This window comes from Urocitellus parryii, chromosome 3 (assembly GCF_045843805.1).
Source record: "Urocitellus parryii isolate mUroPar1 chromosome 3, mUroPar1.hap1, whole genome shotgun sequence".
NCBI classification, from domain to species: Eukaryota; Metazoa; Chordata; class Mammalia; order Rodentia; family Sciuridae; genus Urocitellus; species Urocitellus parryii.
Window position 1 is genome coordinate 58127225 of NC_135533.1, and position 23410 is coordinate 58150634.

The 23410-nt window shown below is 38.6% G+C and overlaps 1 protein-coding gene across 4 annotated transcripts in view; it reads left to right on the forward strand.

Annotated features, from left to right (window-relative positions):
* Window positions 1-2002: 2002 nt before the first annotated feature.
* The window catches only part of Slc26a5 (solute carrier family 26 member 5), a 28688-nt gene continuing 7280 nt past the window's right edge, over window positions 2003-23410 (forward strand). For 2 of the 4 annotated variants that reach the window (XM_077796722.1, XM_026384960.2), the window contains exons 1-12: window positions 2003-2154; window positions 2620-2759; window positions 8157-8267; window positions 9500-9666; window positions 10315-10479; window positions 13097-13249; window positions 15132-15214; window positions 19510-19657; window positions 20776-20889; window positions 21893-21970; window positions 22636-22731; window positions 22906-23012. In XM_077796722.1, the coding sequence (XP_077652848.1) occupies window positions 2003-2154; window positions 2620-2759; window positions 8157-8267; window positions 9500-9666; window positions 10315-10479; window positions 13097-13249; window positions 15132-15214; window positions 19510-19657; window positions 20776-20889; window positions 21893-21970; window positions 22636-22731; window positions 22906-23012 (1514 nt within the window). The remainder of the gene's footprint in view (window positions 2155-2619; window positions 2760-8156; window positions 8268-9499; window positions 9667-10314; window positions 10480-13096; window positions 13250-15131; window positions 15215-19509; window positions 19658-20775; window positions 20890-21892; window positions 21971-22635; window positions 22732-22905; window positions 23013-23410) is intronic. The other 2 variants (XM_077796723.1, XM_026384961.2) reach the window with 2 other exon arrangements.

A 23410-nucleotide genomic window follows, 5' to 3' on the forward strand; every position in this document is an offset into this window, starting at 1 on the left:
AAGATGGTACCTTATTGCTGTATCACCTGACAGAAGGGACAAAAAGGGATAGGATCCCTCCATCAGGCTCTTTTATAAGGCCACCTAATCCCGTTTATGAGGGCCAAGTCCTTTGGCTCAATCCCCCTTGTAGGCCACATATCTTCATTGCATAGGCAATTAAGTTTCAACACAAATTTTAGAGACAACAAAAACATTCAAACCATAGCATTGAAATACCATTCTTGGTGGCACTTGGTCACACTGGCTTGTAGCATATCATTTTATTTGAGGCTCTTGAATTTTCAGTCTTTTTGGACATATGTATTTATTTTGCATTCTGTTTTGTGGCCAGTTGCACAAGACTAGTTTCACTTTGGTGAAAACCTGACTTTTCACCAAGTTTCACTGACATTAGTGACCCAATGCCATAGGCGCCATCCAAACCTAACCATGCATTTGTTAGCCCCGGCTCCTCTGCTCTTGACTTCCTTCTGTTGGGAATATTGGGTTGTGTGACTTTTTTTATATATAGACATAATACCTTTATTTTATTTTATTTTATTTTTATGTGGTGCTAAGGATAGAACCCAATGCCTCACGCATGCTAGGCAAGTGCTTTACCCAGCCCAAGGGTTGTGTGCTTTTTATTATGAATATATAGTTCAACGGTTAAGTCAGGCACAAAGAATCATGTAGCAAACAACAGTTTACTTACCACTCACCACAATAAAATCTTATGTTTGCTCTAATTATGCTAGTTCTTTTTACAATCTAAACATTGCCAATAACAGTTAGTCAGAGCTCTCTGACTATCCTTCCCTAGTCTCATTCCCCTTCTCTCCAGAAGTAACACCATCTGGTCTCACTGTTTACCATTGTCACAAATGCTTTTGTACTTTTGTACTTTTACACACATATATATTAAATATATACTGCTATAACAACATACACTTTTGCTTTGAAAGTTTTTTATTGTAATTGCATCCTGTATATATCTATTTGTGCCTTATATTTTTATTGAAAATAAGGGATTATTTTTTAGTTGTAGATGGACACAATTACTTTATTTTGTTTATTTTTTTATGTGGTGCCTCACACATGCAAGGCAAGCACTCTACCACTGAGCCACAACCCCAGCCCCAAAATTAAGTTTTTGAGATTTATTGATAATGATGTATAGATTTATTTTCTTTTAACTACTGCATAGGGTTCAATTTATGAATACACCAAAATATATTTTTATTGTATAAGTAGACATTTGGTTTTCACCAATTGTTTACTATCATGAAACCATGTGAATATTCTTATATGTATCTCCAGGTACACAAATATGTTAGATTTTTATTCCTCAATTATTTATTTTATTCAAATAAGAGGTATTCACTATGTAGCAAGGAAAAAATATCAACCATTCTAATAGTCTAACACTTGACAGTATTATCACCTTTAAAACAATATTATACTAATGTGCTAAAGTTTTTATTTGTGACCTCACAGGGACTTGCTTAATGGAGACATGAACATCCAGTGTGAACCATAGAATAATTTGAGGAGTAATCAAATATAAGCATGGAATTGGGAAAGGAAGCTGATACACCTTCTTGAAATTGGATATCAATTTAAGTGCAGTCTTACTCTCCATTCTGTTTACTTGACATAAACAGATGGCCAGTGTTGGCCTGCCTTACAGTTCCCCTTAATATGAACTAGAGACAGCATTAGCCACTGAACTTAGGATGAGCTTTTGTTGAAAGTACACTTGTTGCTTTGGGAGGAAATAAATCACGTTTATGTTTGTATTGATTATGACTTTATTCTACTTATTAGTTCCTACTGTATACGGAATAATGTGTTGGGTGCCCTGGATGTCTAAGAAGTCCTCAGAACTTAGGAGTACTGTGAGGAAGAGATGCTTAGGAGCAGTAGGACTTTGGCAACTGACATGAAGCTTTAATTTTCTTCCTTAGTGACTCTCAAGAAATGCTTGTCTCCTGCTGTTAATAAATAATTTTGGAGTACTATGGATCATGCTGAAGAAAATGAAATCCTTGCAGCAACCCAGAGGTACTATGTGGAAAGGCCCATCTTTAGTCATCCAGTCCTCCAGGAAAGACTACACACGAAGGACAAGGTTTCGGATTCCATTGGTGATAAACTGAAACAGGCATTCACGTACGTTGTGTTCCAATCTGCTCCCTTTAAGTATGGTTCCACCGTGAAGTGAAGGGAGAGTGAATTGTGAGCACTCCTGATGTGCAAAGCCAGCCACAACAGTTCAGTGTTAGACATAGGATGGAACCCGGGCTTCATCATGGGTGTCACCATGTTTATTTTACTTTTATGATGCCTTACTTTTGTGTCAAGTTTTACCCAAATGACCCACTTTCTAATTCTCCACCCACTGCTGAAATATTCACCTCTTCCCTCTGTCTCCCAGAATGTCCAGACCACTCACTCTGTCTCCCCCCCCCCCCCCCCCGCTCCCCCTGCTGACTCTGACCCTATTTAGCAACACCTTGAATCATCAATTGTGAATGTTTCTTTCTCACTCATGGATATAAGGAAGGGAAAATGTCATGCTGTGAACTCTGTGAACTCTCCTTATTTATAACTTTGTTTCTGTCTTTATCTTCACAGTTGTACTCCTAAAAAAATAAGAAATATCATTTATATGTTTCTGCCCATAACTAAATGGTTGCCAGCATATAAATTCAAGGAGTATGTGTTGGGTGATTTGGTCTCAGGCATAAGCACTGGAGTGCTTCAGCTTCCTCAAGGTTAGTAGAGTATCTTTCTTTTCTTTTGTTGTTGTTGTTTTTCTTCTTTTGTTTCCCTTGCTATCATCTCCTTGAACAGTTTTGACCCTTTTCCATCATGATTGCAAATGTGTGGTTTTTATCAGATCATTTTTATAACTTTTACCTTCCTAATGGATTTCTTCAGAAACTTTGCCCTTTAAAAGCCCCAGAAGTATTCATAGCAGAAAATGGTGGTTCTATTTTGCAAATCAGTAAACTGATTTGGCACTACCTTGCTAAGTCAATCAATCAACATTTTGTTGTGGTTGTTATTAAAGATTTTGGTTTCTAAATTCATACTCTAATTACAAGGGATCATGATATACTATGATTTTATATTTGATATAAGAACTTAAGAAAATATCAATTTATTCATTCCAGTGGCTTGGCATAGGCAAAGGTAATAATGGCTTGAACAGGTTCTAAGTTAGCTGGTAAAAAATCCATTACTTTCTTAGCCAGTTTCCCAAAAATTAATTTCTAATGATTTTTTTTCTTTTTCTTTCTTTCTTTCTTTCTTTTTTTTTTTTGGTACTTGGGATTGAACTGAGGGGTACTTTATTACTGAGGTATATCCCCAGCTCTTGTTATTTTTTATTTTGAGACAAGGTCTTATTGAGTTGCTTAGGGCATTGTTAAGTTGCTGAGACTGCCTCGAAGTGAGATCCTCCTGCCTCAGCTTCTCAATTCACTGGGATTATAGGTGTACACCACTGTACCTGGCCCCAAAATTAATTTCTAAGAAAAATGCTTCCCCTAACAATCAATTATTGAGTTTTAAATTTTCCAAGTGGTTGATTTGCCACATCTATTAAATCTATTGAAATCTTATACAAGGTAGAGGATAGTTTCACACACCCATTTGGCACCATCACCCCCAAGAATGCAAAAACAGACAGATTCAAAGGCAGAGGCCAGGGCAGGGTAAGGAGAAGATAAAGCCTCAGCATTTGCAATGGCAAACAGAAGCTTACTGACCTTCAGTGGAGCAAGACTGACAACTCAGGATGTGCCTCCAGGGCACCTAATAAACTCATACTTAAAGTAATCCTCAGGATTTTGCCTTGTTGGGTTTTTGCAATCATCTCACAAGCTCATTTTTAACCAGTTGGCTTTCTTCATCTTGCACTAGGGTGATGGCTATAAAAATGGAAACAACTGGGGGCTGGGGCTGTAGCTCAGTGGCAGAGCACTTGCCTTGCACATGTGCAGCACTGGGTTCAATCCTCAACACCACATAAAAATAAGCAAAATAAGGATATTGTGTCCATGTATAACTAAAAAAATATCTTTTTAAAAATGGAAACAACTGGAAAACTGTGTGATATGTATTCTGTAGGTAAGATCAGTAAGACTAGCCATTTAGTGAGAATGAGGGAGGAAGGAGTGTCAAGGATAGCTTTAAGGTTGCTGGGCTATTGAGTTGGATAAGGGGACCATAAGGAAGAGGAATAGTCAAAATGACTCCCAGATTTCTGTTACTGAGGGATGGAAGTATGGTTGCAGAATAATAAAAATCACAGGAATGGAATTAAAGGATAAGTTTGAACTTGTGCATTTTAAGGTACTTGTGAGATAGACAATTGGGTATTTCAAGTTTATATTCAAATGTGATGAACTTAAAAAAGAGGCATGCCTAGAGATGTCACTTTGGGAATCTTTGATAGATATAGAGCATTTAAACCACGGCAGGAGACAAGGGCACCTAGGGAGACAATGTGAAGTGAAAAGAGAAGGGAACCAAGAACACATTCTGTCCAGCATTAAAGGCCAAATAGAGAAGGAGGACGCAGCAGAAGAGACTGAAAAGAAAAGTATCTGGAACACGAAAGGAAAACCAGGATATTTCAGAAAGAAGGAAGCTATTTCAATACATGGAATGACCCAGCAGATGCTGCTAAGAGGTATAGATTATCTACAATCAATTTTCTATTGAAAAGTTATTTTTGCTCATCATAAATCAATGAAGACAGATAAATATGACAAACAAAATGTAAAAAAGATAGAAATCGAAGAGAAAGTAAATTTACTGTGATTGATAAATGATTTAAATATCTGAAAGAATTTTTTGGTTAAGCATGGCAGATCGAATCACTGTTTTGTCTTCATTTAAAATTCTGCTAAAATATCGGTAAAGGAAGGGGAAGTGGTATGAACCAGCCTGGACAAAGAGAATGGGAGAAAAGACATATTGGACCTGGGTGGGGGTGGAAATATGTATATAGTATATGGGCAACTGAAAACTGAAGGGAGGAAGCTGAAATCTGAAATTTATGAACCTACCCCACAGAACCCTGGGAGTGTGGAGGCTCCAAATATTGTCAAAGCTCAGAGCCAGGCAGAAGGACAAGAGCAAGATAATTGGCTGAATGTCTGTGTTATAAGTAGCGCATAGGCACTCAGGTGCCCACCCTATGCCATGCAGGGGATGATAAGGTGATGACACCCAGAGCTGTCAGGAGGATTAAATGAAAGACTGCATGTTCAGCTGTGAGCCAACAAAGGCTCTTCCCTCACCCTGCTCAGCTCCAAAGTGCCTGCAAAAAAGACATAGCCCAAGGCAGATTGGGAAATGTCCCCAGAGAAAAGACAGAGTGACAGCTGGAGGACTCCCAATGAAGAGATTGTCTGGCCACCCAGTTGCACTGCAATAAAACCCATTGGTAAACAAAGCAAGCCAATACATATTAAGCTTCAAGAAAGACCAAACCATACACAGAGAAGGAATTCATCAGAAACAGAAATGATGGAGAGGATAAAATTAAGAAGTTTAAAACTATTGTATCTTTAAAGAAATATAAAAACATGTTGAATCCATGAGACAAGAACAGGGGTCTATTTTTAAAAAGCATCAGATAATAAAAATGAGCTCATAGAAACTAAAAATGTGATATCTAGAATAAAACATTTAACTGAAAGATAAAGAAAAGAAAATATCTTGGCAGTAGAGATAAAAGATAAATAAATGAAACAAGTTTTTTAAAAAATAAATATCAGAGAATCAAGCCTAATGTTCTGTCATGTCTAATAGGACTTACAGAAAGAAAGTAAGTTGAAATAAAACGGGAAGAAATTATCAAAGAACAATTCCCAAAATTGAAGTACATGAGTTTTCAGACTGAGAGAAATCATTAAGTACCCTGCAGACAAAAATGAAAAATAATTTAAAACACGGCACATCACAGCAAAACATCTGAATACCAGGGATAAAAATAAGAAAACATGACTTTCTATAAAAGAGACGGAAACCCATGCAATTATGATATAAGTAATGAGAAACCGAAAGGTAGATAATAGAATAGAAAGTTAATAGTTTATATCTAAAATTGATAAACTGGGAAATAACAATATAAACATTTTACTTAAAACAAGGTTTGTCAATCCTGTCCCTTTTACATATAGTGGGAACTATCCTGTAAATTATAGGATGATTGATAGCATCGCTGTGTAACCCTATATGGTAGCAGAATTCCTCATCATGATGAACAGAATATCTCCAGAGTTTTCCATATATCATTGGTGATGGTGGTTGAGGCAGGGCACCAATAGCACTCTCCAATGAGAGCTGCTGATTTAGGAAAATGAAGAAAAATAGCAGAAAAACAGGATAGAGTTGGAAGTGATTGCTAGCCTGAGCGACACCTGGAGGGAGAATAGTTCTTTGTTGTTGTTGTTTTGTTTTGTTGTTCTTCAAAATATAACAGTGCATTAAGTGAGTTTTCTAGTTGCCCTAGAAATTCAGCTGAGCTCCCAAAGCTACAAAAAAAAGGGTGTTTACTGCCTACCCATTGGAGGGATGCCAGACCATCTATGCAAAACTATGAGTGAATGACATCCAAACTCTTTTATTCTGCAACAGAATATATGAGAAGAGGAGACTGATATAAGATGGGAATGAGAAATTTCTAAAGACCCTATATATTTTCCTCCCACCTAAAAGCAAGAAAGAAGGATGACAAGAGTGCTACTCAGAGCATTGGGCAATGTTCCCAGAGTTTGTGGAGACTGCTTCCTAATCCTACTTATCTAACTTCTCTAAAAAATAGTCCCTTTTTAAAAAATCTGGAAATTAATCTGCACATGGACATTTCTAGCAACTTTATTCATAATTGCCAAACCTTGGAAGTAACCAAGATGTAATCTCTTTTAGTAGACTAATAGGTAAATAAACTGGTACATCCAGATAATGGAATATTATTCACCACTAAAATGATATGAGCTATCAAGCCACAAAAGAATGGAGAAAGCTTAAATGTGTATTTCAAAGTGAAGTCAATCTGACATAGCTACATACAGTGTTATCCCAACCACATCTTTCTGGAAGAGGCAAAACTATGAAGACAATAAAAAAATCAGTGGTGCCAGGGATTTATGAGGAAGGAGGGATAAATAGGCAGAGCACAGAAGATTTTTAGGTCAATGAAACCATTGTGCGTTATACTATAGTGGTGGATATATGTCATTACACATTTGTATAGAATATACAACACCAAGAGTGAACCCTAATATAAGCTTTGGGTATAACAGTGCTTCAGTATAAGTTTGTCATTTGTCACAAGTGTACCTCTCTGATGGGGGATATTGGTGGTGGGGGAAGCTATGCCTGTGTAGAAATGGGGGAAATCTTGAGCATTCCATTCAATTTGTTATGGATCTAAAGCTTCTATAACAAATAAGTTCTTTTTTTTTAAGAAAAAAAAAAGAGTCACAGGTAAAAGATGGTGTAAAGTCCCTGGGACAGCAGAATGAAGAGAGAGTCTTCCAGTAGGTGTAACCTGTACTGCTAAAGTTTCTGGGGGTCAAGGGCCAAGCTTTCCCACTGAAAAACTGGGGACCCTGGAGGGTAACCCAGCTTGGCTCCTTTCAAGGTGCTGCCCAAGAAGCCCTCCCACAGGATGAGCAAATGTCAGCAGAAAGAACCTGGATGACTATATCTTAGGGAGCCAGGGGAGGAATCCAAGGGTCAAGTGGAGGGGCATCACATAGGCCAGGGAGTGGCTTCCTAATAGCAAAGGGGTCTCCACAAACCCACAAAAAAATGGCCCAGTAGAGAAAGAGATGACATTTGTGCATCAACAACAGCCTACAACTGCATCCATCAAGTCAAATAAGATATTTTTTTCCCTGCTCTTATCTAATTTGTGAAAGAATAAAGCAGAAAACATCCACCTAATGGCAAAGCAGAGATAACAAGGAAAACTGTCTCAGCCTGGACTCTGTAGGTACAAGATTGCATGCAAGATTGGGGTGGAAGGGTGGGCAGGTAAGACACATCAGCTTCCATTAAGATGCTTATCAGAGAGAACCAAGAGAAAAGTCCATGTGGCCCCTTGTTTTCTAATAGTCTCCCCATTTCTCTGGCTCTCAACTCCACAGGCTTAGCCTTCGCAATGCTGGCAGCTGTGCCTCCGGTGTTCGGCCTGTACTCTTCATTTTATCCTGTTATCATGTACTGTTTTCTTGGAACCTCCAGACATATATCCATAGGTAAAATCTTACACTTGACATTCTACTACCTTTCTTTTTTGGATTTCCAAGCTTTGCAAGGTGCCAAGGAAAATAGTGTCATAGAACATCCACTTTGTGGTAACTTTTGATACTGAATATACAATAGGTGCTTTAAAAAATAGACTCCTCCCGAGATTTCTAAGGTTAAAAAGTTTTCTTTTTATCTTGGGAAAATTAAAAAGGACAAGTTTCTTGTATAAAAGAGCAATTGTTGAAACCTGTGAAATGAGGTAGATGCTTTATTTCTAATACAATTTGCTTGTGTCTGGTTTTCCTTCTTTATGTTAATAGTGGTATTTTGAGCTCGTAATGGCTATGCATGTATGTCACTTTCATCATATTTTAGGCTCTGAGTTGTACATGTTTTCTCTTGAATATATTTAAGATCAGATGTATGTAAATTTCATCAGAGTAGTGATGGTCCTTAAGACCCCCACAGTGTCTTAGATATCTATTATAGGGGTGAGAAATGCTCCCCAAATTAAGCAGCTTATATTCTGTTTTTAAAAATAAAAGTTTTTAAAATAAATTTAATATAAAGAATAAATAAATAGAAAGCATGAAAAACAATGATTTTATTACCTCTCACAGTTCCTCTGCGTCAGGACCTGGGAAGAGGTTGTCTGGGTAATTCCTCCTCTCTCCCTTCTGCCTTCCCGTCTACTCCCTTTCATCCCAACTCCTCTGTGTAGTCCTAGAAGTTCTCCACGTGGCCTGGTTAGAGCTTTCTTACATGGTGGCCCAGGCTCCAGAATAAGTTTGTCAGCTCTGAGGTAGAACTGGTATCACCTTTTATCACCTAGCTTCCAAAGTCACACAGTGTGATTGCTGCTGTATTCTATGGGTTATTAGTAAGTCATAAGGCCACCCAGATTCAAGGGGAGAGCAACTAGACTCCACCTCTTGGTTGGAAATTGTCAAGGTACAGGAAGAGCCTGTGGAATGGGAGAGATTGTTGTGGTCACATTTGGAAGCACAGTTTGCACACACATCAGGCACAGAGTGCTACAGCAGGTCAGGGAAGTCTTTGTCCAAGGATGACTAATTGACCTCACCTGTGTCTCTTGACATACTGGCAATAATCACATCAGATGCACTGGAGAGAGTTTTCATGTACCCCTGAATAAGGATCATATATGCTCATCACACCTGGTACACTGAACAATTTCCTAAAGCCCCTGACAGTGGACATTCATGTTTCATCATTTCAGGTCCTTTTGCTGTTATTAGCTTGATGATTGGTGGTGTGGCTGTTCGATTAGTACCAGATGATATAGTCATTCCAGGAGGAGTAAATGCAACCAATGGTACAGAAGCCAGAGATGCCTTGAGAGTAAAAGTTGCCATGTCTGTGACCTTACTTTCAGGAATCATTCAGGTGAGACTGGAAAACGGGGAACTGGGCTCTGACTTGTTCGTCTAGTATATGTTGAACCCTCTTGGCTACTTACTAGTAAGCAAAAGAAACCATGTAGTAGGGAAAATCTTACTAGGATAAACTTACTAGGTGGTGGAATAATCTTACTATGGGGTGGGCAGGGCCAACCAGTAAAACTCTAGAACTCAGGGTTTATAGAGTTCAGACTCTATAAACTGCATGCCTTATTGACAATTAGGAGTGATTAGCAGGCTTCAGTTGAGGACTTTAGAAGTCCCAAAAGCAAGACAAATTTGAAACAGTAGGATTGGTTTATAAGGAGAAGAGGACATTCCCTATCTGCTTGGAAGGAATAACTGTGATGCATGACTAAGCATGTCCCTAGGTCAGTAGACAGGGAAAGCATTATGACCACTGCCCCTTGGGGCTCCAAGCCACTCCACAGCTCCCATGGTTTTCTCTATAACCAGTGATTAATTTGTTAACTATGTTAACAGTAATTGTTATCTACTGAACTACTGCAGTTGCAAGCCTGTAATGACAGAAAGTGTTCCAGAAAGAATTTTTACGTTTCCATTGATCATAATTTCCTATAACCTATCATGTGATTTCTTTCTTTCTTTGTCTTAAAAAACAACAACAACATAGTTTTGCCTAGGTGTCTGTAGGTTTGGATTTGTGGCCATATACCTCACAGAGCCTCTGGTCCGGGGGTTTACCACTGCGGCAGCTGTGCATGTCTTCACGTCCATGTTAAAATACCTGTTTGGGGTTAAAACAAAGCGGTACAGTGGCATCTTTTCAGTGGTGTATGTAAGTAAGCAACTTCTGATTTGGTGGTACTGGTTTTCCTTCTTTATTTTTCCTCCTCATCTTTTATCTTCAAGGTTTCTTTTTCTTTTTTCTTTTTATTACTTTTTTTTTATTTTCAAGGATTTCCATAAAAGGAAAAAGACTTAGACATTTTGAGGCTTTCTTTTTTTTTCATATTTTTAGTTGTCAATGGACCTTTTTTTTTTTAATTAGTTTATATGTGGTGCTGAGAATTGAACCCAGTGCCTCACACATGCTAGGAAAGCGGTCTACCACTGATCCATAACCTCAGCCCTATTTTGAGGCTTTCTGAGAATAGTGCCACAAAGAGAACTAAACACTAAAATCCTATTTTATTGATAGTGATTCTTTCTACATCACAGATAATTTTGTGTTAGGTCTTTATTTGGTGACTATATCATTACTCTAATTAGGTGAAGAGAAGGTTTTTCTTAAGAACAAATTTTGTTCTTTTTGGACACTAACAAATAATTTAAAGACATAATGGGGAAACCTCTCTCTCAAAAATTGCTAACTCATGCAGCTAAAAAAAAAAAGAAGGATATAAAAGATTTAATGAACATAATTAACCAGTTTAATATGATAAAATATGCATAGACTCTATACAATTCAGAGAAATCATTTGCAATTTCATGGGGAGCAATGGTAATAACTGTCCATGTTGAAACTGATTATACAAAACTGATTACAAATTCTGAAACTTCAACATTTTTTTCACAGAGTAAAATATAACTAGAAATCAGTGACTAAATATATTTTTTAAAGCCCGATGTATTTGAATGCTAATAATGACATTTCTAAATGATCCATGGATAAAGAGGAAACTAGGAAATGATTAGAACCAATTGACAGTAGAAGTCCTAGATATTAAACCTTAAGAGATGCTGCTACAGCCTTTGTAGGTTTCTCTGCCAGGCACTGAGATAAAACAGCCAAGCTGGATGTGGTGGAGCATATCTATAATCCTAGCATCTCAGGAAGCTGAAGCAGGAGGATCCAAATTTCAAAGCCAGCCTTAGCAGCAGCAAAGTGCTAAGCAACTCAGTGAGACCCTGTCCCAAATAAAATACAAAATAGGGCTGGGGATGTGGCTCAGTGGTCAAGTGCCCCTGAGTTCAATCTCTGGTACCCCCCCCCCCGCAAAAAAAAGTGAACCAAGCAGATACAGCCCTTGTCCTTTGGAACTTACAGTCTAAGAGGAAGATAATTGGTAAATTGTGAATTGCACAAATATGTAAGTAATTACAAATTATGTTAAGTACTGCAAAGAAAAGTTGCATACTGTTCTAAAAGTTGAATAGGGAGACATAGGAAAGTCACTTTGAAGTGACATTTAAATTTGAGTCCTTGACTGATTATAATGGAACTATAAGAATATACCTTAAATAGTTAAACCATTTTTCTGGTAATAGCTAGTAACATGCTTCTTACTCTGAGATTTTTCAAAATGGCTTGTGAGAAAAAGAAAACACAAAATCCAAGCATATCTGAGTTTGTTCTAGGCATTGATGGGGGAGGGTGCGTGGCCTGGGCTTGGAAGGGGTCTTCTTTGTTGGATTTAGATGAGAACTGACTATATTTGGGGTACCTAGACTGTAGCTGTGGGATATAACCCAGTGGCTTTCTTCTCTAACTCTCTTGAGCTCCATTCCAAACTTCATGCCCTGTCCTCACAGTCCACCTAACTTCTCTTTCATCTGCTAACAATAGTTTCTCCCTCTTTAAACTAAAAGCTTTTCTTGTGTTTACCTTCAGAATATTTTGCTGATATCAACCCTTAATTCTTTCCTAATGCTCACAGCTCAGCCTCAGGGTTATTTTTCTAAATTTATAATAATACATTGAGATAGCAGCATATTACAAAACACTACATTTAGAGTCACTAAATACAGGGGTCGTTTCTTGGTATAAGAAACTTGAATAAGAATTACAATTATAAAATTGTATGACTAGATCAAAATGCCAGCTAATTAGTGGATGCTACAAAGAAATTATAGCCAGAGGAAATTTTTTTTTTCTGTGATGCTGGGGATCAAACCCAGGGTCTTGTACTTGCTAAGCACATTCTCTATCACTAAGCTACACTCCAGCTCTGAGAACTTTTACTAGAAATGCCCAGCAATAGGGTGGCTAATCAAGAACTATTTATTCTTTAACTTTTTTTTTTTTTGTAGTGCTAGGAATCGAACTAAAGAATGCTCAGCATATGCCCTAAGACTAAGCTATATCCCTGGCCTTCTTTCTTCCCCTCCCACCCCCTTTCTTTCTGAGCTTATCTGAGACTTTTTTTATTGTGGTAAAATATATATAATAAAACTTACCACTTTATTTTTTAAAGGAAGCAATTCAGTGACATTAGTGCATTTTTTACAGTATTGTGCAGTCATGACCAATACCCATTTCCAGAACTGTCTCATCATCCCAAACAGAAACTCCACATCCATTAGACAGCACCTCTCTCCCCCTCCACCCAACCTCTGGTAACTCCTCTACCTCTGTCTCTGTAAATCACCTCTTCTAGGTAACTTGTATGTGTTGAGTCACTAAATACAGGGATCGTTTCTTGGTATAAACTCCAGTGTTCACTGTGTTACAGAGTACAGTTGCTGTGTTGCAGAATGTTAAAAACCTCAACGTGTGTTCCCTAGGCGTCGGGCTGATGGTTTTTGGTTTGCTGTTGGGTGGAAAGGAGTTTAATGAGAGATTTAAAGAGAAACTGCCAGCACCCATTCCTTTAGAGTTCTTTGCGGTAAGTCCACTCGAGGAGATGATCTATTCAACTCCTACAACCCATGTACCTGTTTCTGTGGGGGATTTTGAAGTGGATGAAAGAGGAGCAGAGAGAGTATATTTTTTCTCTTAGTTCTGTCAAAATAGATAACAAAAAGTAGAAAGAAAAAGCATTAAAATGTAAATATATATGACTTTTAAATATAGGTGTAGACCATAAATACAAATTTTAACTTTATCTCTGAGTGATGGGAGTTTGGAGGATTTGTTTTCCTCAAATTGTTTGTGATATAATTGTTTTTTAAGGAGTATATATTGGTCTCATATCAGAGAAAGATAAAGTTGTCTGCACTTTCAAAATAGTAAAAAACGAAAGTTCCCAAACTTTCTTAGTCACTCCTGAGCCAAAGAAGCACCTCACGGTTCCATTTAAGAAGTAGTTAGATCCAAACACCTTAATACGTATTTATGACTGACAGCTTGGTAGCTTTTTATTAAAAAAAAAATACACAAAAATTGGAATAAAAAATATGTTCTCGGATAACTACAGTTATTTATTCATGGATGTGTACACCTGTTGAGCACTATACAAATTCTCAGACCTTGGAACCTAATTGGACAACACCACCTTCATTTCCTGTTCACATGGATTTTTTTTTTTGAATCATAGCAACCACTAAACACCCAGCTTGCAAAGACACAGTTTTATCAAAATGAACATACTATGAACAATGTTCAAACTATGAGCTTCCTTCAATTAGAAGTCTACACAGTGTCCAACAGATACAAAAAGATGTGTTATAAAATAGAATGCAAAGCTCAAAAGAATGTTTTTATAATAAAAAATATTTTACTTTTTGTTTAAAGGGGATCCTAAAAAGTCTATCCCCAAACTTTCCTATATGGCTTCTATTCTGTGCTCTGTGGATAGCTTTGATAAGAAGTTGAAAAGGCATGGATTAAATTATGATTGAAAGACATTTCAATGACAGAATTTTGGCAAACCATTTCCCTGGAAAACAAAGGAGTCTCTAAAGGGTATCTGGGAAGTACCCAGGCAGGAAAGGCAACCTTCACTGCTCACTTAGTAAGTGGGGCTTTCCTGCCTTATTTCCCATACAAAGAGGGTTAGAATCTCTTGCTGGACTCCCAAGTGGAAACCGGGACTTACATGTCCACTCCCAGAGAAAGAAGGGGTTCTAAAATTGTAAGAGATAGTCTAATTCCTCCCCTCCTGGGTAACCTCTTCAGAAAGCAATATGAGCAGTAGTTATGGAGATGGAAGCAAACTGCCGTCTCACTGTGTCTCACTAAGGGTTGAGCAATATCCCTCAAGTAAATCTGGGGCCTGACCATCCAGGGTGGCCTTCTATCCACCATCACCCTGGGGAGTGTGCACTGTGGCCCTGGAGAAGACAACTGTGGGGTGTTGCTATCCTAGAAACAGAGTCAGCAGGAGGGTTCTAAATCCAAACATTGATTTCTTTCATTTCATACTGATATGCTGAGCCACCCTCACCACACACATCTTACTACCCTCCACTCATGAGAGCTTGGCCAGAGACTCCTTTTACCTGCCCCAAGGTAAGGTCCACCCCTGAGAAGCTTAATGTCCTCTTTCTGTTGCACTGAACCAGCCTGACACCTCAGCAGGGAACAGAACAAAGTGAGAAGAAAATCATTCCAGGCCTCAAGGAAACTTTAAAACCTGTTTGTGTTACATGATGTAGAGTCGTTGAGAGAAGTTAGAATGGCTGAAAGCTAACAAAAACTTCTCATTTTAAAACTGACCATCAAAAGTGAGACTGGGTTAGACTTGGCTAAGAAATTCTTTGAAGCTTATTTTTCTGACATTTGAACATTCATCCCTGAAGGTATATTTGTATTTGTGTCTGTCTTAGGTGGTAATGGGAACTGGCATCTCAGCTGGATTTAATTTGAAAGAATCATACAATGTGGATGTCGTTGGAACACTTCCTCTGGGGTAGGAAAATAGTTGACTTTGGTAACAGGGTGACTTGAATAATCAAATTGTTTCTAACCTCTGATATAAGTACTATTGCGATGAAAATAATCTTTTCCAGCGTACCAAATAACTGAGGGTGCTAGGGGTTGGGAATGGGTGAGTGTATTAATAAAACATATCACTTAACCATTTTTAAGTTGACAGTTCAATAATGTTAAGTATATTCAAATCATTGTAAAACACATCTCCAGAGTTTTTCCATATTGCACATCTGAATTTTTATTCTTGTTAAATGACTTCCTCCTTCTCCATCTCCCAGCTCCACCATCTTCATCTTTCTAGTTCAATGAGAAGGTCCATAGGTACCTCATGTTAGTGGAATCAAACAGTATTTGTCTTTTTTTTTTCACTTGCATAATTTCCTCAGGGTTTATTCATGTTGTAGCACATAACAGTATTTTCTTCTTTCTTTAAGGCTTAGTAATATTCTACTGTATATATACTGTATTTATTTCTCCAAGCATCCATCAGTGAGCATTTATGTTGCTTCTACCACTTGTCTATTATGAATAGTACTTGCTATGAACACTGGTAAAAATAAATATATATATTTGAGACCCTGTTTTCTATCCTTTTGGGTATAAACCCCAAAGTAGAATTACTGGATAATATGATAGTTTAATTTTTTATTTCTTGAGGAAATCACATACTGCTTTCCATAGCAATTGTACTATTTTACAATTCCACCAACCGTGGGAAATGGTTTTTCTTTTGTTTTCCTTAAGAGTTTTTAAAACATTTCCTTGAGTGACACAGGAATTAAGAACAAAAGACCTTACTCATAGTGGGTCACTTATCCTCTTAACACCTCAGTGTCCCTGCCTTTCAATGGGGGCCTGGTAATCCCTGCTTCTCCTAGGGCAGCCATGAGAGGGCAGGAGACCATGCTCACAGCCAGTGTAGCCCTGGTCTGCACATTGCACATTCAAGACAGGCTAACTGGAAGTTCTGAGGTCCGCTATTACTGTGGGTTTTCTAATTTCAAATCATATGCTGCTTGCTTCTGTGCTTCATCTATATTACCTACTCTACATTTTTAACATTGATTAATCTTTCTCTGTATCTGAAAGCAAGAATGACTACCACCTCTGCTCATCTTACTTCGACCTTCTCTGAATCTCTAGGTATATCCCTGTCTTTCTATCTCTTGTACTATTTTGCTTTCTCTCAACACCCTCTTCTCTCTTCCTAACAGAGTCAGACATTTGCCCAGATGTTGGACATTGAGGGAACTTCCCATTCCATCAGGCCTTGCCCTCCAGTCCTGAGTCTCCTGGGAAGCAGAGGGCGCTGAAGATGTTCTCTAAGCCAAAGCTCATCCCATAGTACAAGTGTTGAAGGAGGAAGATTGCACTCTACCTTTAAACTTCATGACAATATGGCAGTGAACATGTTTCTTATAATGATTCGGCGTAAAGCTATGGCACAGTAGAAATACCCTGCTTTTCAGCTTTGACTTATAATTTATAAAATACTTGTATATCTGCCATATCAGTTGAGATTAAAGCAACTCTATTGACAAAATACATTATTATCTCTATTTTACAGAAAAGTTCATTTATTCTTATTTATTGTGCATCTGTTTATTGAATGCAGGAGCACAGCAATTAAAGAGAAAAACAGACACTCAAGCAAAAAGTCCTTGCTCTCATGGAGCTTATATTCTAATGGAGATAGACAATTGATCAATAGACAAATAATGCAAAATGCTTTGAAAACAAGAGAAGGCAAGTAAGCCATCGGAGGGACTGGGTTGAAGTTTTAAGTGTCAGGGAAGTGATAGTTGAGAGACCTAAATGAGCTTTAGTGACTTGGAGAGTCCCAGCCTGGACCTAGAAATTGTCCTTCTTGATACCCAGATGTGTGTGATCTTTCCATTACTTCACACCTGGGTCTCTAACACAGTAACTGATAAACTCTGATCTTCGATTCAACCCAATAGATAACTCTCACTTACTAGTTACAAATAATTTGATTAAATGCAAAATTTTTACACTTCAAATTTTCCTTGTAAAAATATACTGATACATTAAAATTCACATGTCACCATAATTTCCACTAAATGCCTGCCTTTCCCTGTTGTACTATATCCAAATATATTGCTTTAATTTTATTTGTGAGAACTAAACTTGAAGCACAAACAAACAAAAACATTTTACCGTTCTGGAACTTGGCTGCCTAGAAACCTTGTCCTTCTGAAACTTTACCCTAAAGAGGCAGGTAACAAATACTCACCTACCTGCATGTCTACATAGAGTCATACTGTTTCTCTTATCTATGAGTCTTATTGCTACTTCATAACAAACCACTCCCAAACAGTATCTTAAAACAGCAATCATTAATTTGCTCATAATTCTTCAGTCTAGGACGGCTTCCACCGGGGTTCTGGTCTCCCTGGTGCGCTATCATACACCTGGACATATCTGAAGGGGTATCTCATGCTGAAGGATCCAAGAGGGCTTCATTCACATGTTTGTTGCCTCAGCTGGAGTGGCTGGAACAGCCTGGGGCTGACTGGCACCTTTTCTCCACATGTTGTCCCCAGCAGGGTGGCGAGACCTCTTTACATGGTGCTCAGGGCAACAACAAAGAAACGTAGAGAATTTGCCAGGCCACTTTAGGCATTTATAGGGCATCCCTTCCACCACATTCTGTTGCTCAAAGCAAATCAGAAGGCCAACTTAGGTTCAGCAAGAGGGCAAATAGATTTCACATCTAGATGAGAGAAGCTGTCCGCACTTACCAGAATGAGAGGAATGGTTGGTGTAACAAGTAACACCAAACATACCAGAAAGTGGCAACTGACAGTTACTAAGATCCCAGTCATGGTAATGTACCTACTTGGAGTTTACTTTCCTGAATTCATTCCAAAATACATCCATTTCTTACATTTTTACTCCTCAGGTCCAACCCTTGTGCTAGGCCTTCCCTGTGAGTAAATTAGTTGTCTTTCCCTTTGTGCATCAATGGGCAGGGGAAAGACAACTAATTTACTCAGACCCCCTGCATTTAATTTTCTGATCCATCTTGGGGAAATCACTTAGCATCTAAAAGCATCCCTTTTTTAACCTATTAATTAGGCTAATAGTGGTAGCTCTCAAATAGGAATATCGTGAGGATAAGTGAGGTAGCTTATATCAAGTATATAGTGTGTGATCTAGCCTTAACAGATACTAGTTTCCTTTCCCTTCCTCCCTTCCCTTTTTTACCCAAGAATTTGAAGTGTCCCTTCTGTCACTGTGCATACCATGGTGAGAGAAATAGAGAGGCAGGCTCTTCCTGGTTTTGTTGTACCTAGTAGAACTGTTCAGTCTTGGACAAGTTGCTTAATTAACCTCATTTCCCCACCTGTGTAAAATCGAGATTATAATGATGCCTCGTTCACAGGGCTATTGGGGAAAAAAAAAAGTAAGCACAGAACCTGGCACAAAGAAAGCACTTAATAATTTTGTAATAATGATATTATTACATGAATAATAATTTTGTTTTGTAATAATGATATCATTGTGTCTCTATTAAGTGATTGTTATTTAGCACAATGCCTTGATTTGAAGCAGGATGTCTTAGAAAATCCCTGTTGCCTTTTCCCCTATAACATTTTAGGGAATCTCTGTTTTGTTTCAAGTGTCCTAAACTACAAAAGTCAGGTTCCCCTTTATAGAGGCAGGAATCACACTATGGGCTCCTTCAGATTCCCAGGATTCATAGGTGAGACTCAAGGAGTATAATTGGCCGCTGCTCCTTTCCCATGTTAGAACTGAAGGGACAATGACATGCGAAGAGTTAACAGACTTAAGAGTCCTTACCTTGTATAACAGTGAGAGAAGTGAATCATGTTACAATGACAGTAATTCTTCTCCAAGGTAGTCCTTGTCCCTCCAACATCCTCCCCACCCCAAGACTGGTTTAAATGTCTTATGGCATCTGAGCACTTTGCTGACCCTCTCTTCTTCCTGTTTCTGTGTCTTATTTACACCTACCAACAGGGCGCCATGCAGTATGAGGTTACTCCTTTATAAATAAAACAGCATCTAATCTCTGCTGATAATCCATCCAGGTAGTATGCCTGCTTTGTACAGTTTGGGCTTGGAAAGAACCTCTCTCTCTCAAGGAGAGCCCTCATTTTTCCTAACCCAGAGCAAACAACTACCCAAACCTTGGTGACCTCATTGTAGACTCTGCCCCTCTCTAATGCTCCCCAGTGGTTTCCTGGTGGTCAAAGCACTTGAGTTAAAATCAGCTTAACTTTTCAGGCTACTTCCTCCAGCCAATCCAGACACCAGCCTCTTCCACCTCGTGTATGTGGATGCCATTGCCATAGCCATCGTTGGATTTTCAGTGACCATCTCAATGGCCAAGACCTTGGCAAATAAACATGGCTACCAGGTCGATGGCAATCAGGTAAAGATTGTTAGTTTCCTGCAGATATTTCATAGTGGTAAATTCATTCATTACACTCTGTCATGGAAGGCAAATGAACTAGATTTCTATCTTGGTAGAAAAACCTTTATTTTGTTATTGGATGTATTTGAAGCATGTGTTGATTCAATGCTATGATTTCTTTTACTATTCATGAGCATTAGATATCCAAACCTTGAAGTAGAGAGCCCTCAGGGGTTCAGCTAGAAAGGTGACACGAAATCTGTGATTTGCCATACTCCAATTTATCCCTCTGCTTAAAGCCCACAGCCTGGGAATAAAACACATCTCCAGAACCATTTTTGCTCCACAGAAAGGTTTATATTTGTTCATTGAACTTTAGGCATATGATTAATCATCTGAACTCCATAGTATTCTCTCTGATGCCTTTTTTTTAAACAGAGCTACTTATGAGGTAGGTAATCCAAACACCATGAACTATCTTAGCCTAACAGTGTCTTTTTTTAGCACACTATATATTTCTAAGGGAAGACCAGATGCCCACAGTCATATGAGATGCATTCATCAAACTAGAAATTCCCAGAGTAGCCCAAGAGCAGAACTCTCTGGTCCTGGGAAGACATTGGCATGTACTTGTTGATGAGAAATAGCCCGGGTATCAAAATGATGCCAATAATCGTACATCAAAAACTTTCTCTTAACAAATGTATTTTCTCCTTTTTACTGTGATTTTCTTTTCTTTTCTCTTATAGTATTATTCATATATAGGGTGTGTTAGGGTGAGGATCACAGAAATTATAATAACCAAAGTATTTTTATTCCATTGTAAAATATGCCACAATTCCTATTGTGAACTCAACAAATTATTTTATCTGAAGAAAGAATGAATGGGGCTGGGATTGTGGCTCAGTGGTAGAGCGTTCCCCTAGCACGGGTGGGACCCAGGTTCAATCCTCAGCACCACATAAAAATAAAGGAATTGTGTTGTATCCATCTACACCTAAAAAATAAATATTAAGAAAAAGAAAGAATGAAAAGACAAGCTGTACTTCTGAATGTTTATTAAATGAGCTACCATGTTTCCCCCCGCTGAAAAAAAATTACCTTCTCCTTTGTGTTTTTGCTGCCATGTGGAAAAGGAACTCATTGCCCTGGGACTGTGTAATTCCATTGGCTCACTCTTCCAGACCTTTTCTATCTCGTGCTCCTTGTCTCGAAGCCTTGTTCAGGAGGGAACCGGAGGGAAGACACAGGTGGGTATACAACAGGCCTCTAAGAACTCATGTTTGGAGTGGAAATTAAATGTTGATCTCTTGATTAAATTCTGAACCCCAACAAAGCTACTCTGCCTGCAGATCCATGGTCCAGTGGGCTATGTAGTGAATCAGAGAAAGACAATGACTGGTTGAAGCAAATCACAAAAACTGAATCTATAAAAAAGAGGCATATTTTCCAGTTAAATTGGAAAGTTATATAGTGCTCCCTTTGCTACCAGTAAACCTCAAAGTTCAGACATGGAATGTTGTTATGAAAGCCTGAGACTGAGGCCAGGCATGGTGGCGCACTCTCCCAGCAGCTTGGGAGACTGAGTCAGGAGGATTGTGAGTTCAATGTCAGCCTCAGCAATGGTGAGGTGCTTTGCAACTCAGTGAGACCCTGTCTCTAAATAAAATACAAAAATAGGGCTGGGGATGTAGCTCAGTGGTCAAAGTGCCCCTAAGTTTAATCTCCAGTACCAAAAGAAAAAAGAAAAAGAAAGTCTGAGACTGAGTATGGGCAGGATGCCAGCACCATCCAAAAGAACTTTCTCCAGTAATGGAAATATACAATATTTGCACCATCCATATGACAGCCCCTAGCAACTTGAAATATGAATAGTGGAACTGAGACCTGATTTTTAAATGTTTATTTGATTTAACTTAAAAAACTTGTATAGTCACATGTATCTAGTGACTACTGTATTGGGTAGAACCACTTGTTTGGACTCTTCTGGCCCTGGTCAGTCTTAGGTTGGTACCAGATATCTTTCTTCCACTTCTTACAAGGGCTTTTAAGTCAGAATATTTAAAAGCCATAGGAAGAATCAAAACTTCAAAGAGGGAGCAGGATATGGTTATATAATGGTTTGGATTACTTATTTGAATGTAGATTTTCTTGATTTTCCCATAGTGATATGAAAAGAATTAGACCAACCCACCCTCTGCCTCTTACTCTAGTTTCCTAAAAGTCCCTTCCTGTGTCTTCTCTCATTTTCAGCTTGCAGGTTGTTTGGCCTCATTAATGATTCTGCTGGTCATATTAGCCACTGGATTCCTTTTTGAATCATTACCCCAGGTGTGTAGTGTGGACTTGATGTGAGGTTTTTCCATGTGTAGATATTTTACTATTTTATTTCTCTCTGTTTTTATGGCTGCCTTAGGGATTTTTACTATAATCCTAGCAGAAAGGAACGAGAAAGAGCCATGCCTAGGATCAAGATCCTGCTCCATAATCAAGTGTCACTGGGACCTTGAGAAAGCCATCTGAACTCCTCTTGGTCTCAGTTCCCTTATCTGCAAAGTGGGGTTTGAACTGGGTAATCTCCAAGGTTCCTGTGCTCTTTGACCTTCTATGACTTTATACTTTCATTAAAAATATGAGGTGACCTATACTTGTAAGAAATTTATTTGTTGATGTATTTAATCTAGGAGAGTTCAGAAACAACATTTAAAAAGTCTTAGGAAGACCATGGGTGAAATCCTTGAGTATCTTGTTTAATTCTGAACCTCTTGACCACCATGCAGGTTTGCTACTAGGATATAAACCTGGTTTCCCAAGTATATTCTAGTTAACTATGTGTCCAGTATCCAGGCATCCATGCCTCCAAAGGTATCATCAGCTCAACCTAGGAAGTCAGTGGGGAGAAGATGCGGGAAGGGCAGCAGTTGGACTGTGAAGACCCAGCAACAGGGCCCTGTGGACACAAGAAGAGAGGCATGGGTGGATGTGCTGTGTTTCAGGCTGTGCTGTCGGCCATTGTGATCGTCAACCTGAAGGGGATGTTTATGCAGTTCTCAGATCTCCCCTTTTTCTGGAGAACCAGCAAGATAGAGCTGGTAAGTAAAGGTGATAATTAGATTAATAGGTTACAGCAGCAACTATGTGAGAAAGATGTTAATCCAGTTAGTTATTTGCGGTACACACGTAGGCAAGATGAACAAAACTTGTGGGTGTTTAGTTCTTGGAATTTTTAACATGATTCTCCATATAGCTTTCTGACTTCTATTTAGACCATCTGGCTCACCACGTTCGTGTCCTCCTTGTTCCTGGGATTGGACTATGGATTGATCACTGCTGTGATCATTGCTCTGCTGACTGTGATTTACAGAACCCAGAGGCAAGTGCCCAGACTAAAATGGGGAGTGAATGTCCTGGCTGAGATTCCCATGCTGACTTAAAGTACAGTCTGAATTTGAATGGGTGGAAGTGGGGTTGGCATGTTTGAGGTCCATCCATCACGAGCACAGGAAGGGAAGGAGGAATCCCATATAATAACACTGTTGCCCATTTTTATCTAAAAGAAGTTTTCCCCATTTTTATAAAAAAATATTAGTAGTACATCTAGGAATCCTTCAGCCCAGAACTTTGGTCATCATCATTGTTAAAAACATCTAGGGAGTTGAGGGCATAGCTCAGTGGTAGAGTGTTTGCTTAGTATGCACAAGACCCTGGTTTCACTTCCCAGCACCAAAAATTTTTTTTAAAAATCTGTCCTTTAACAAGCTATAGTCTAGA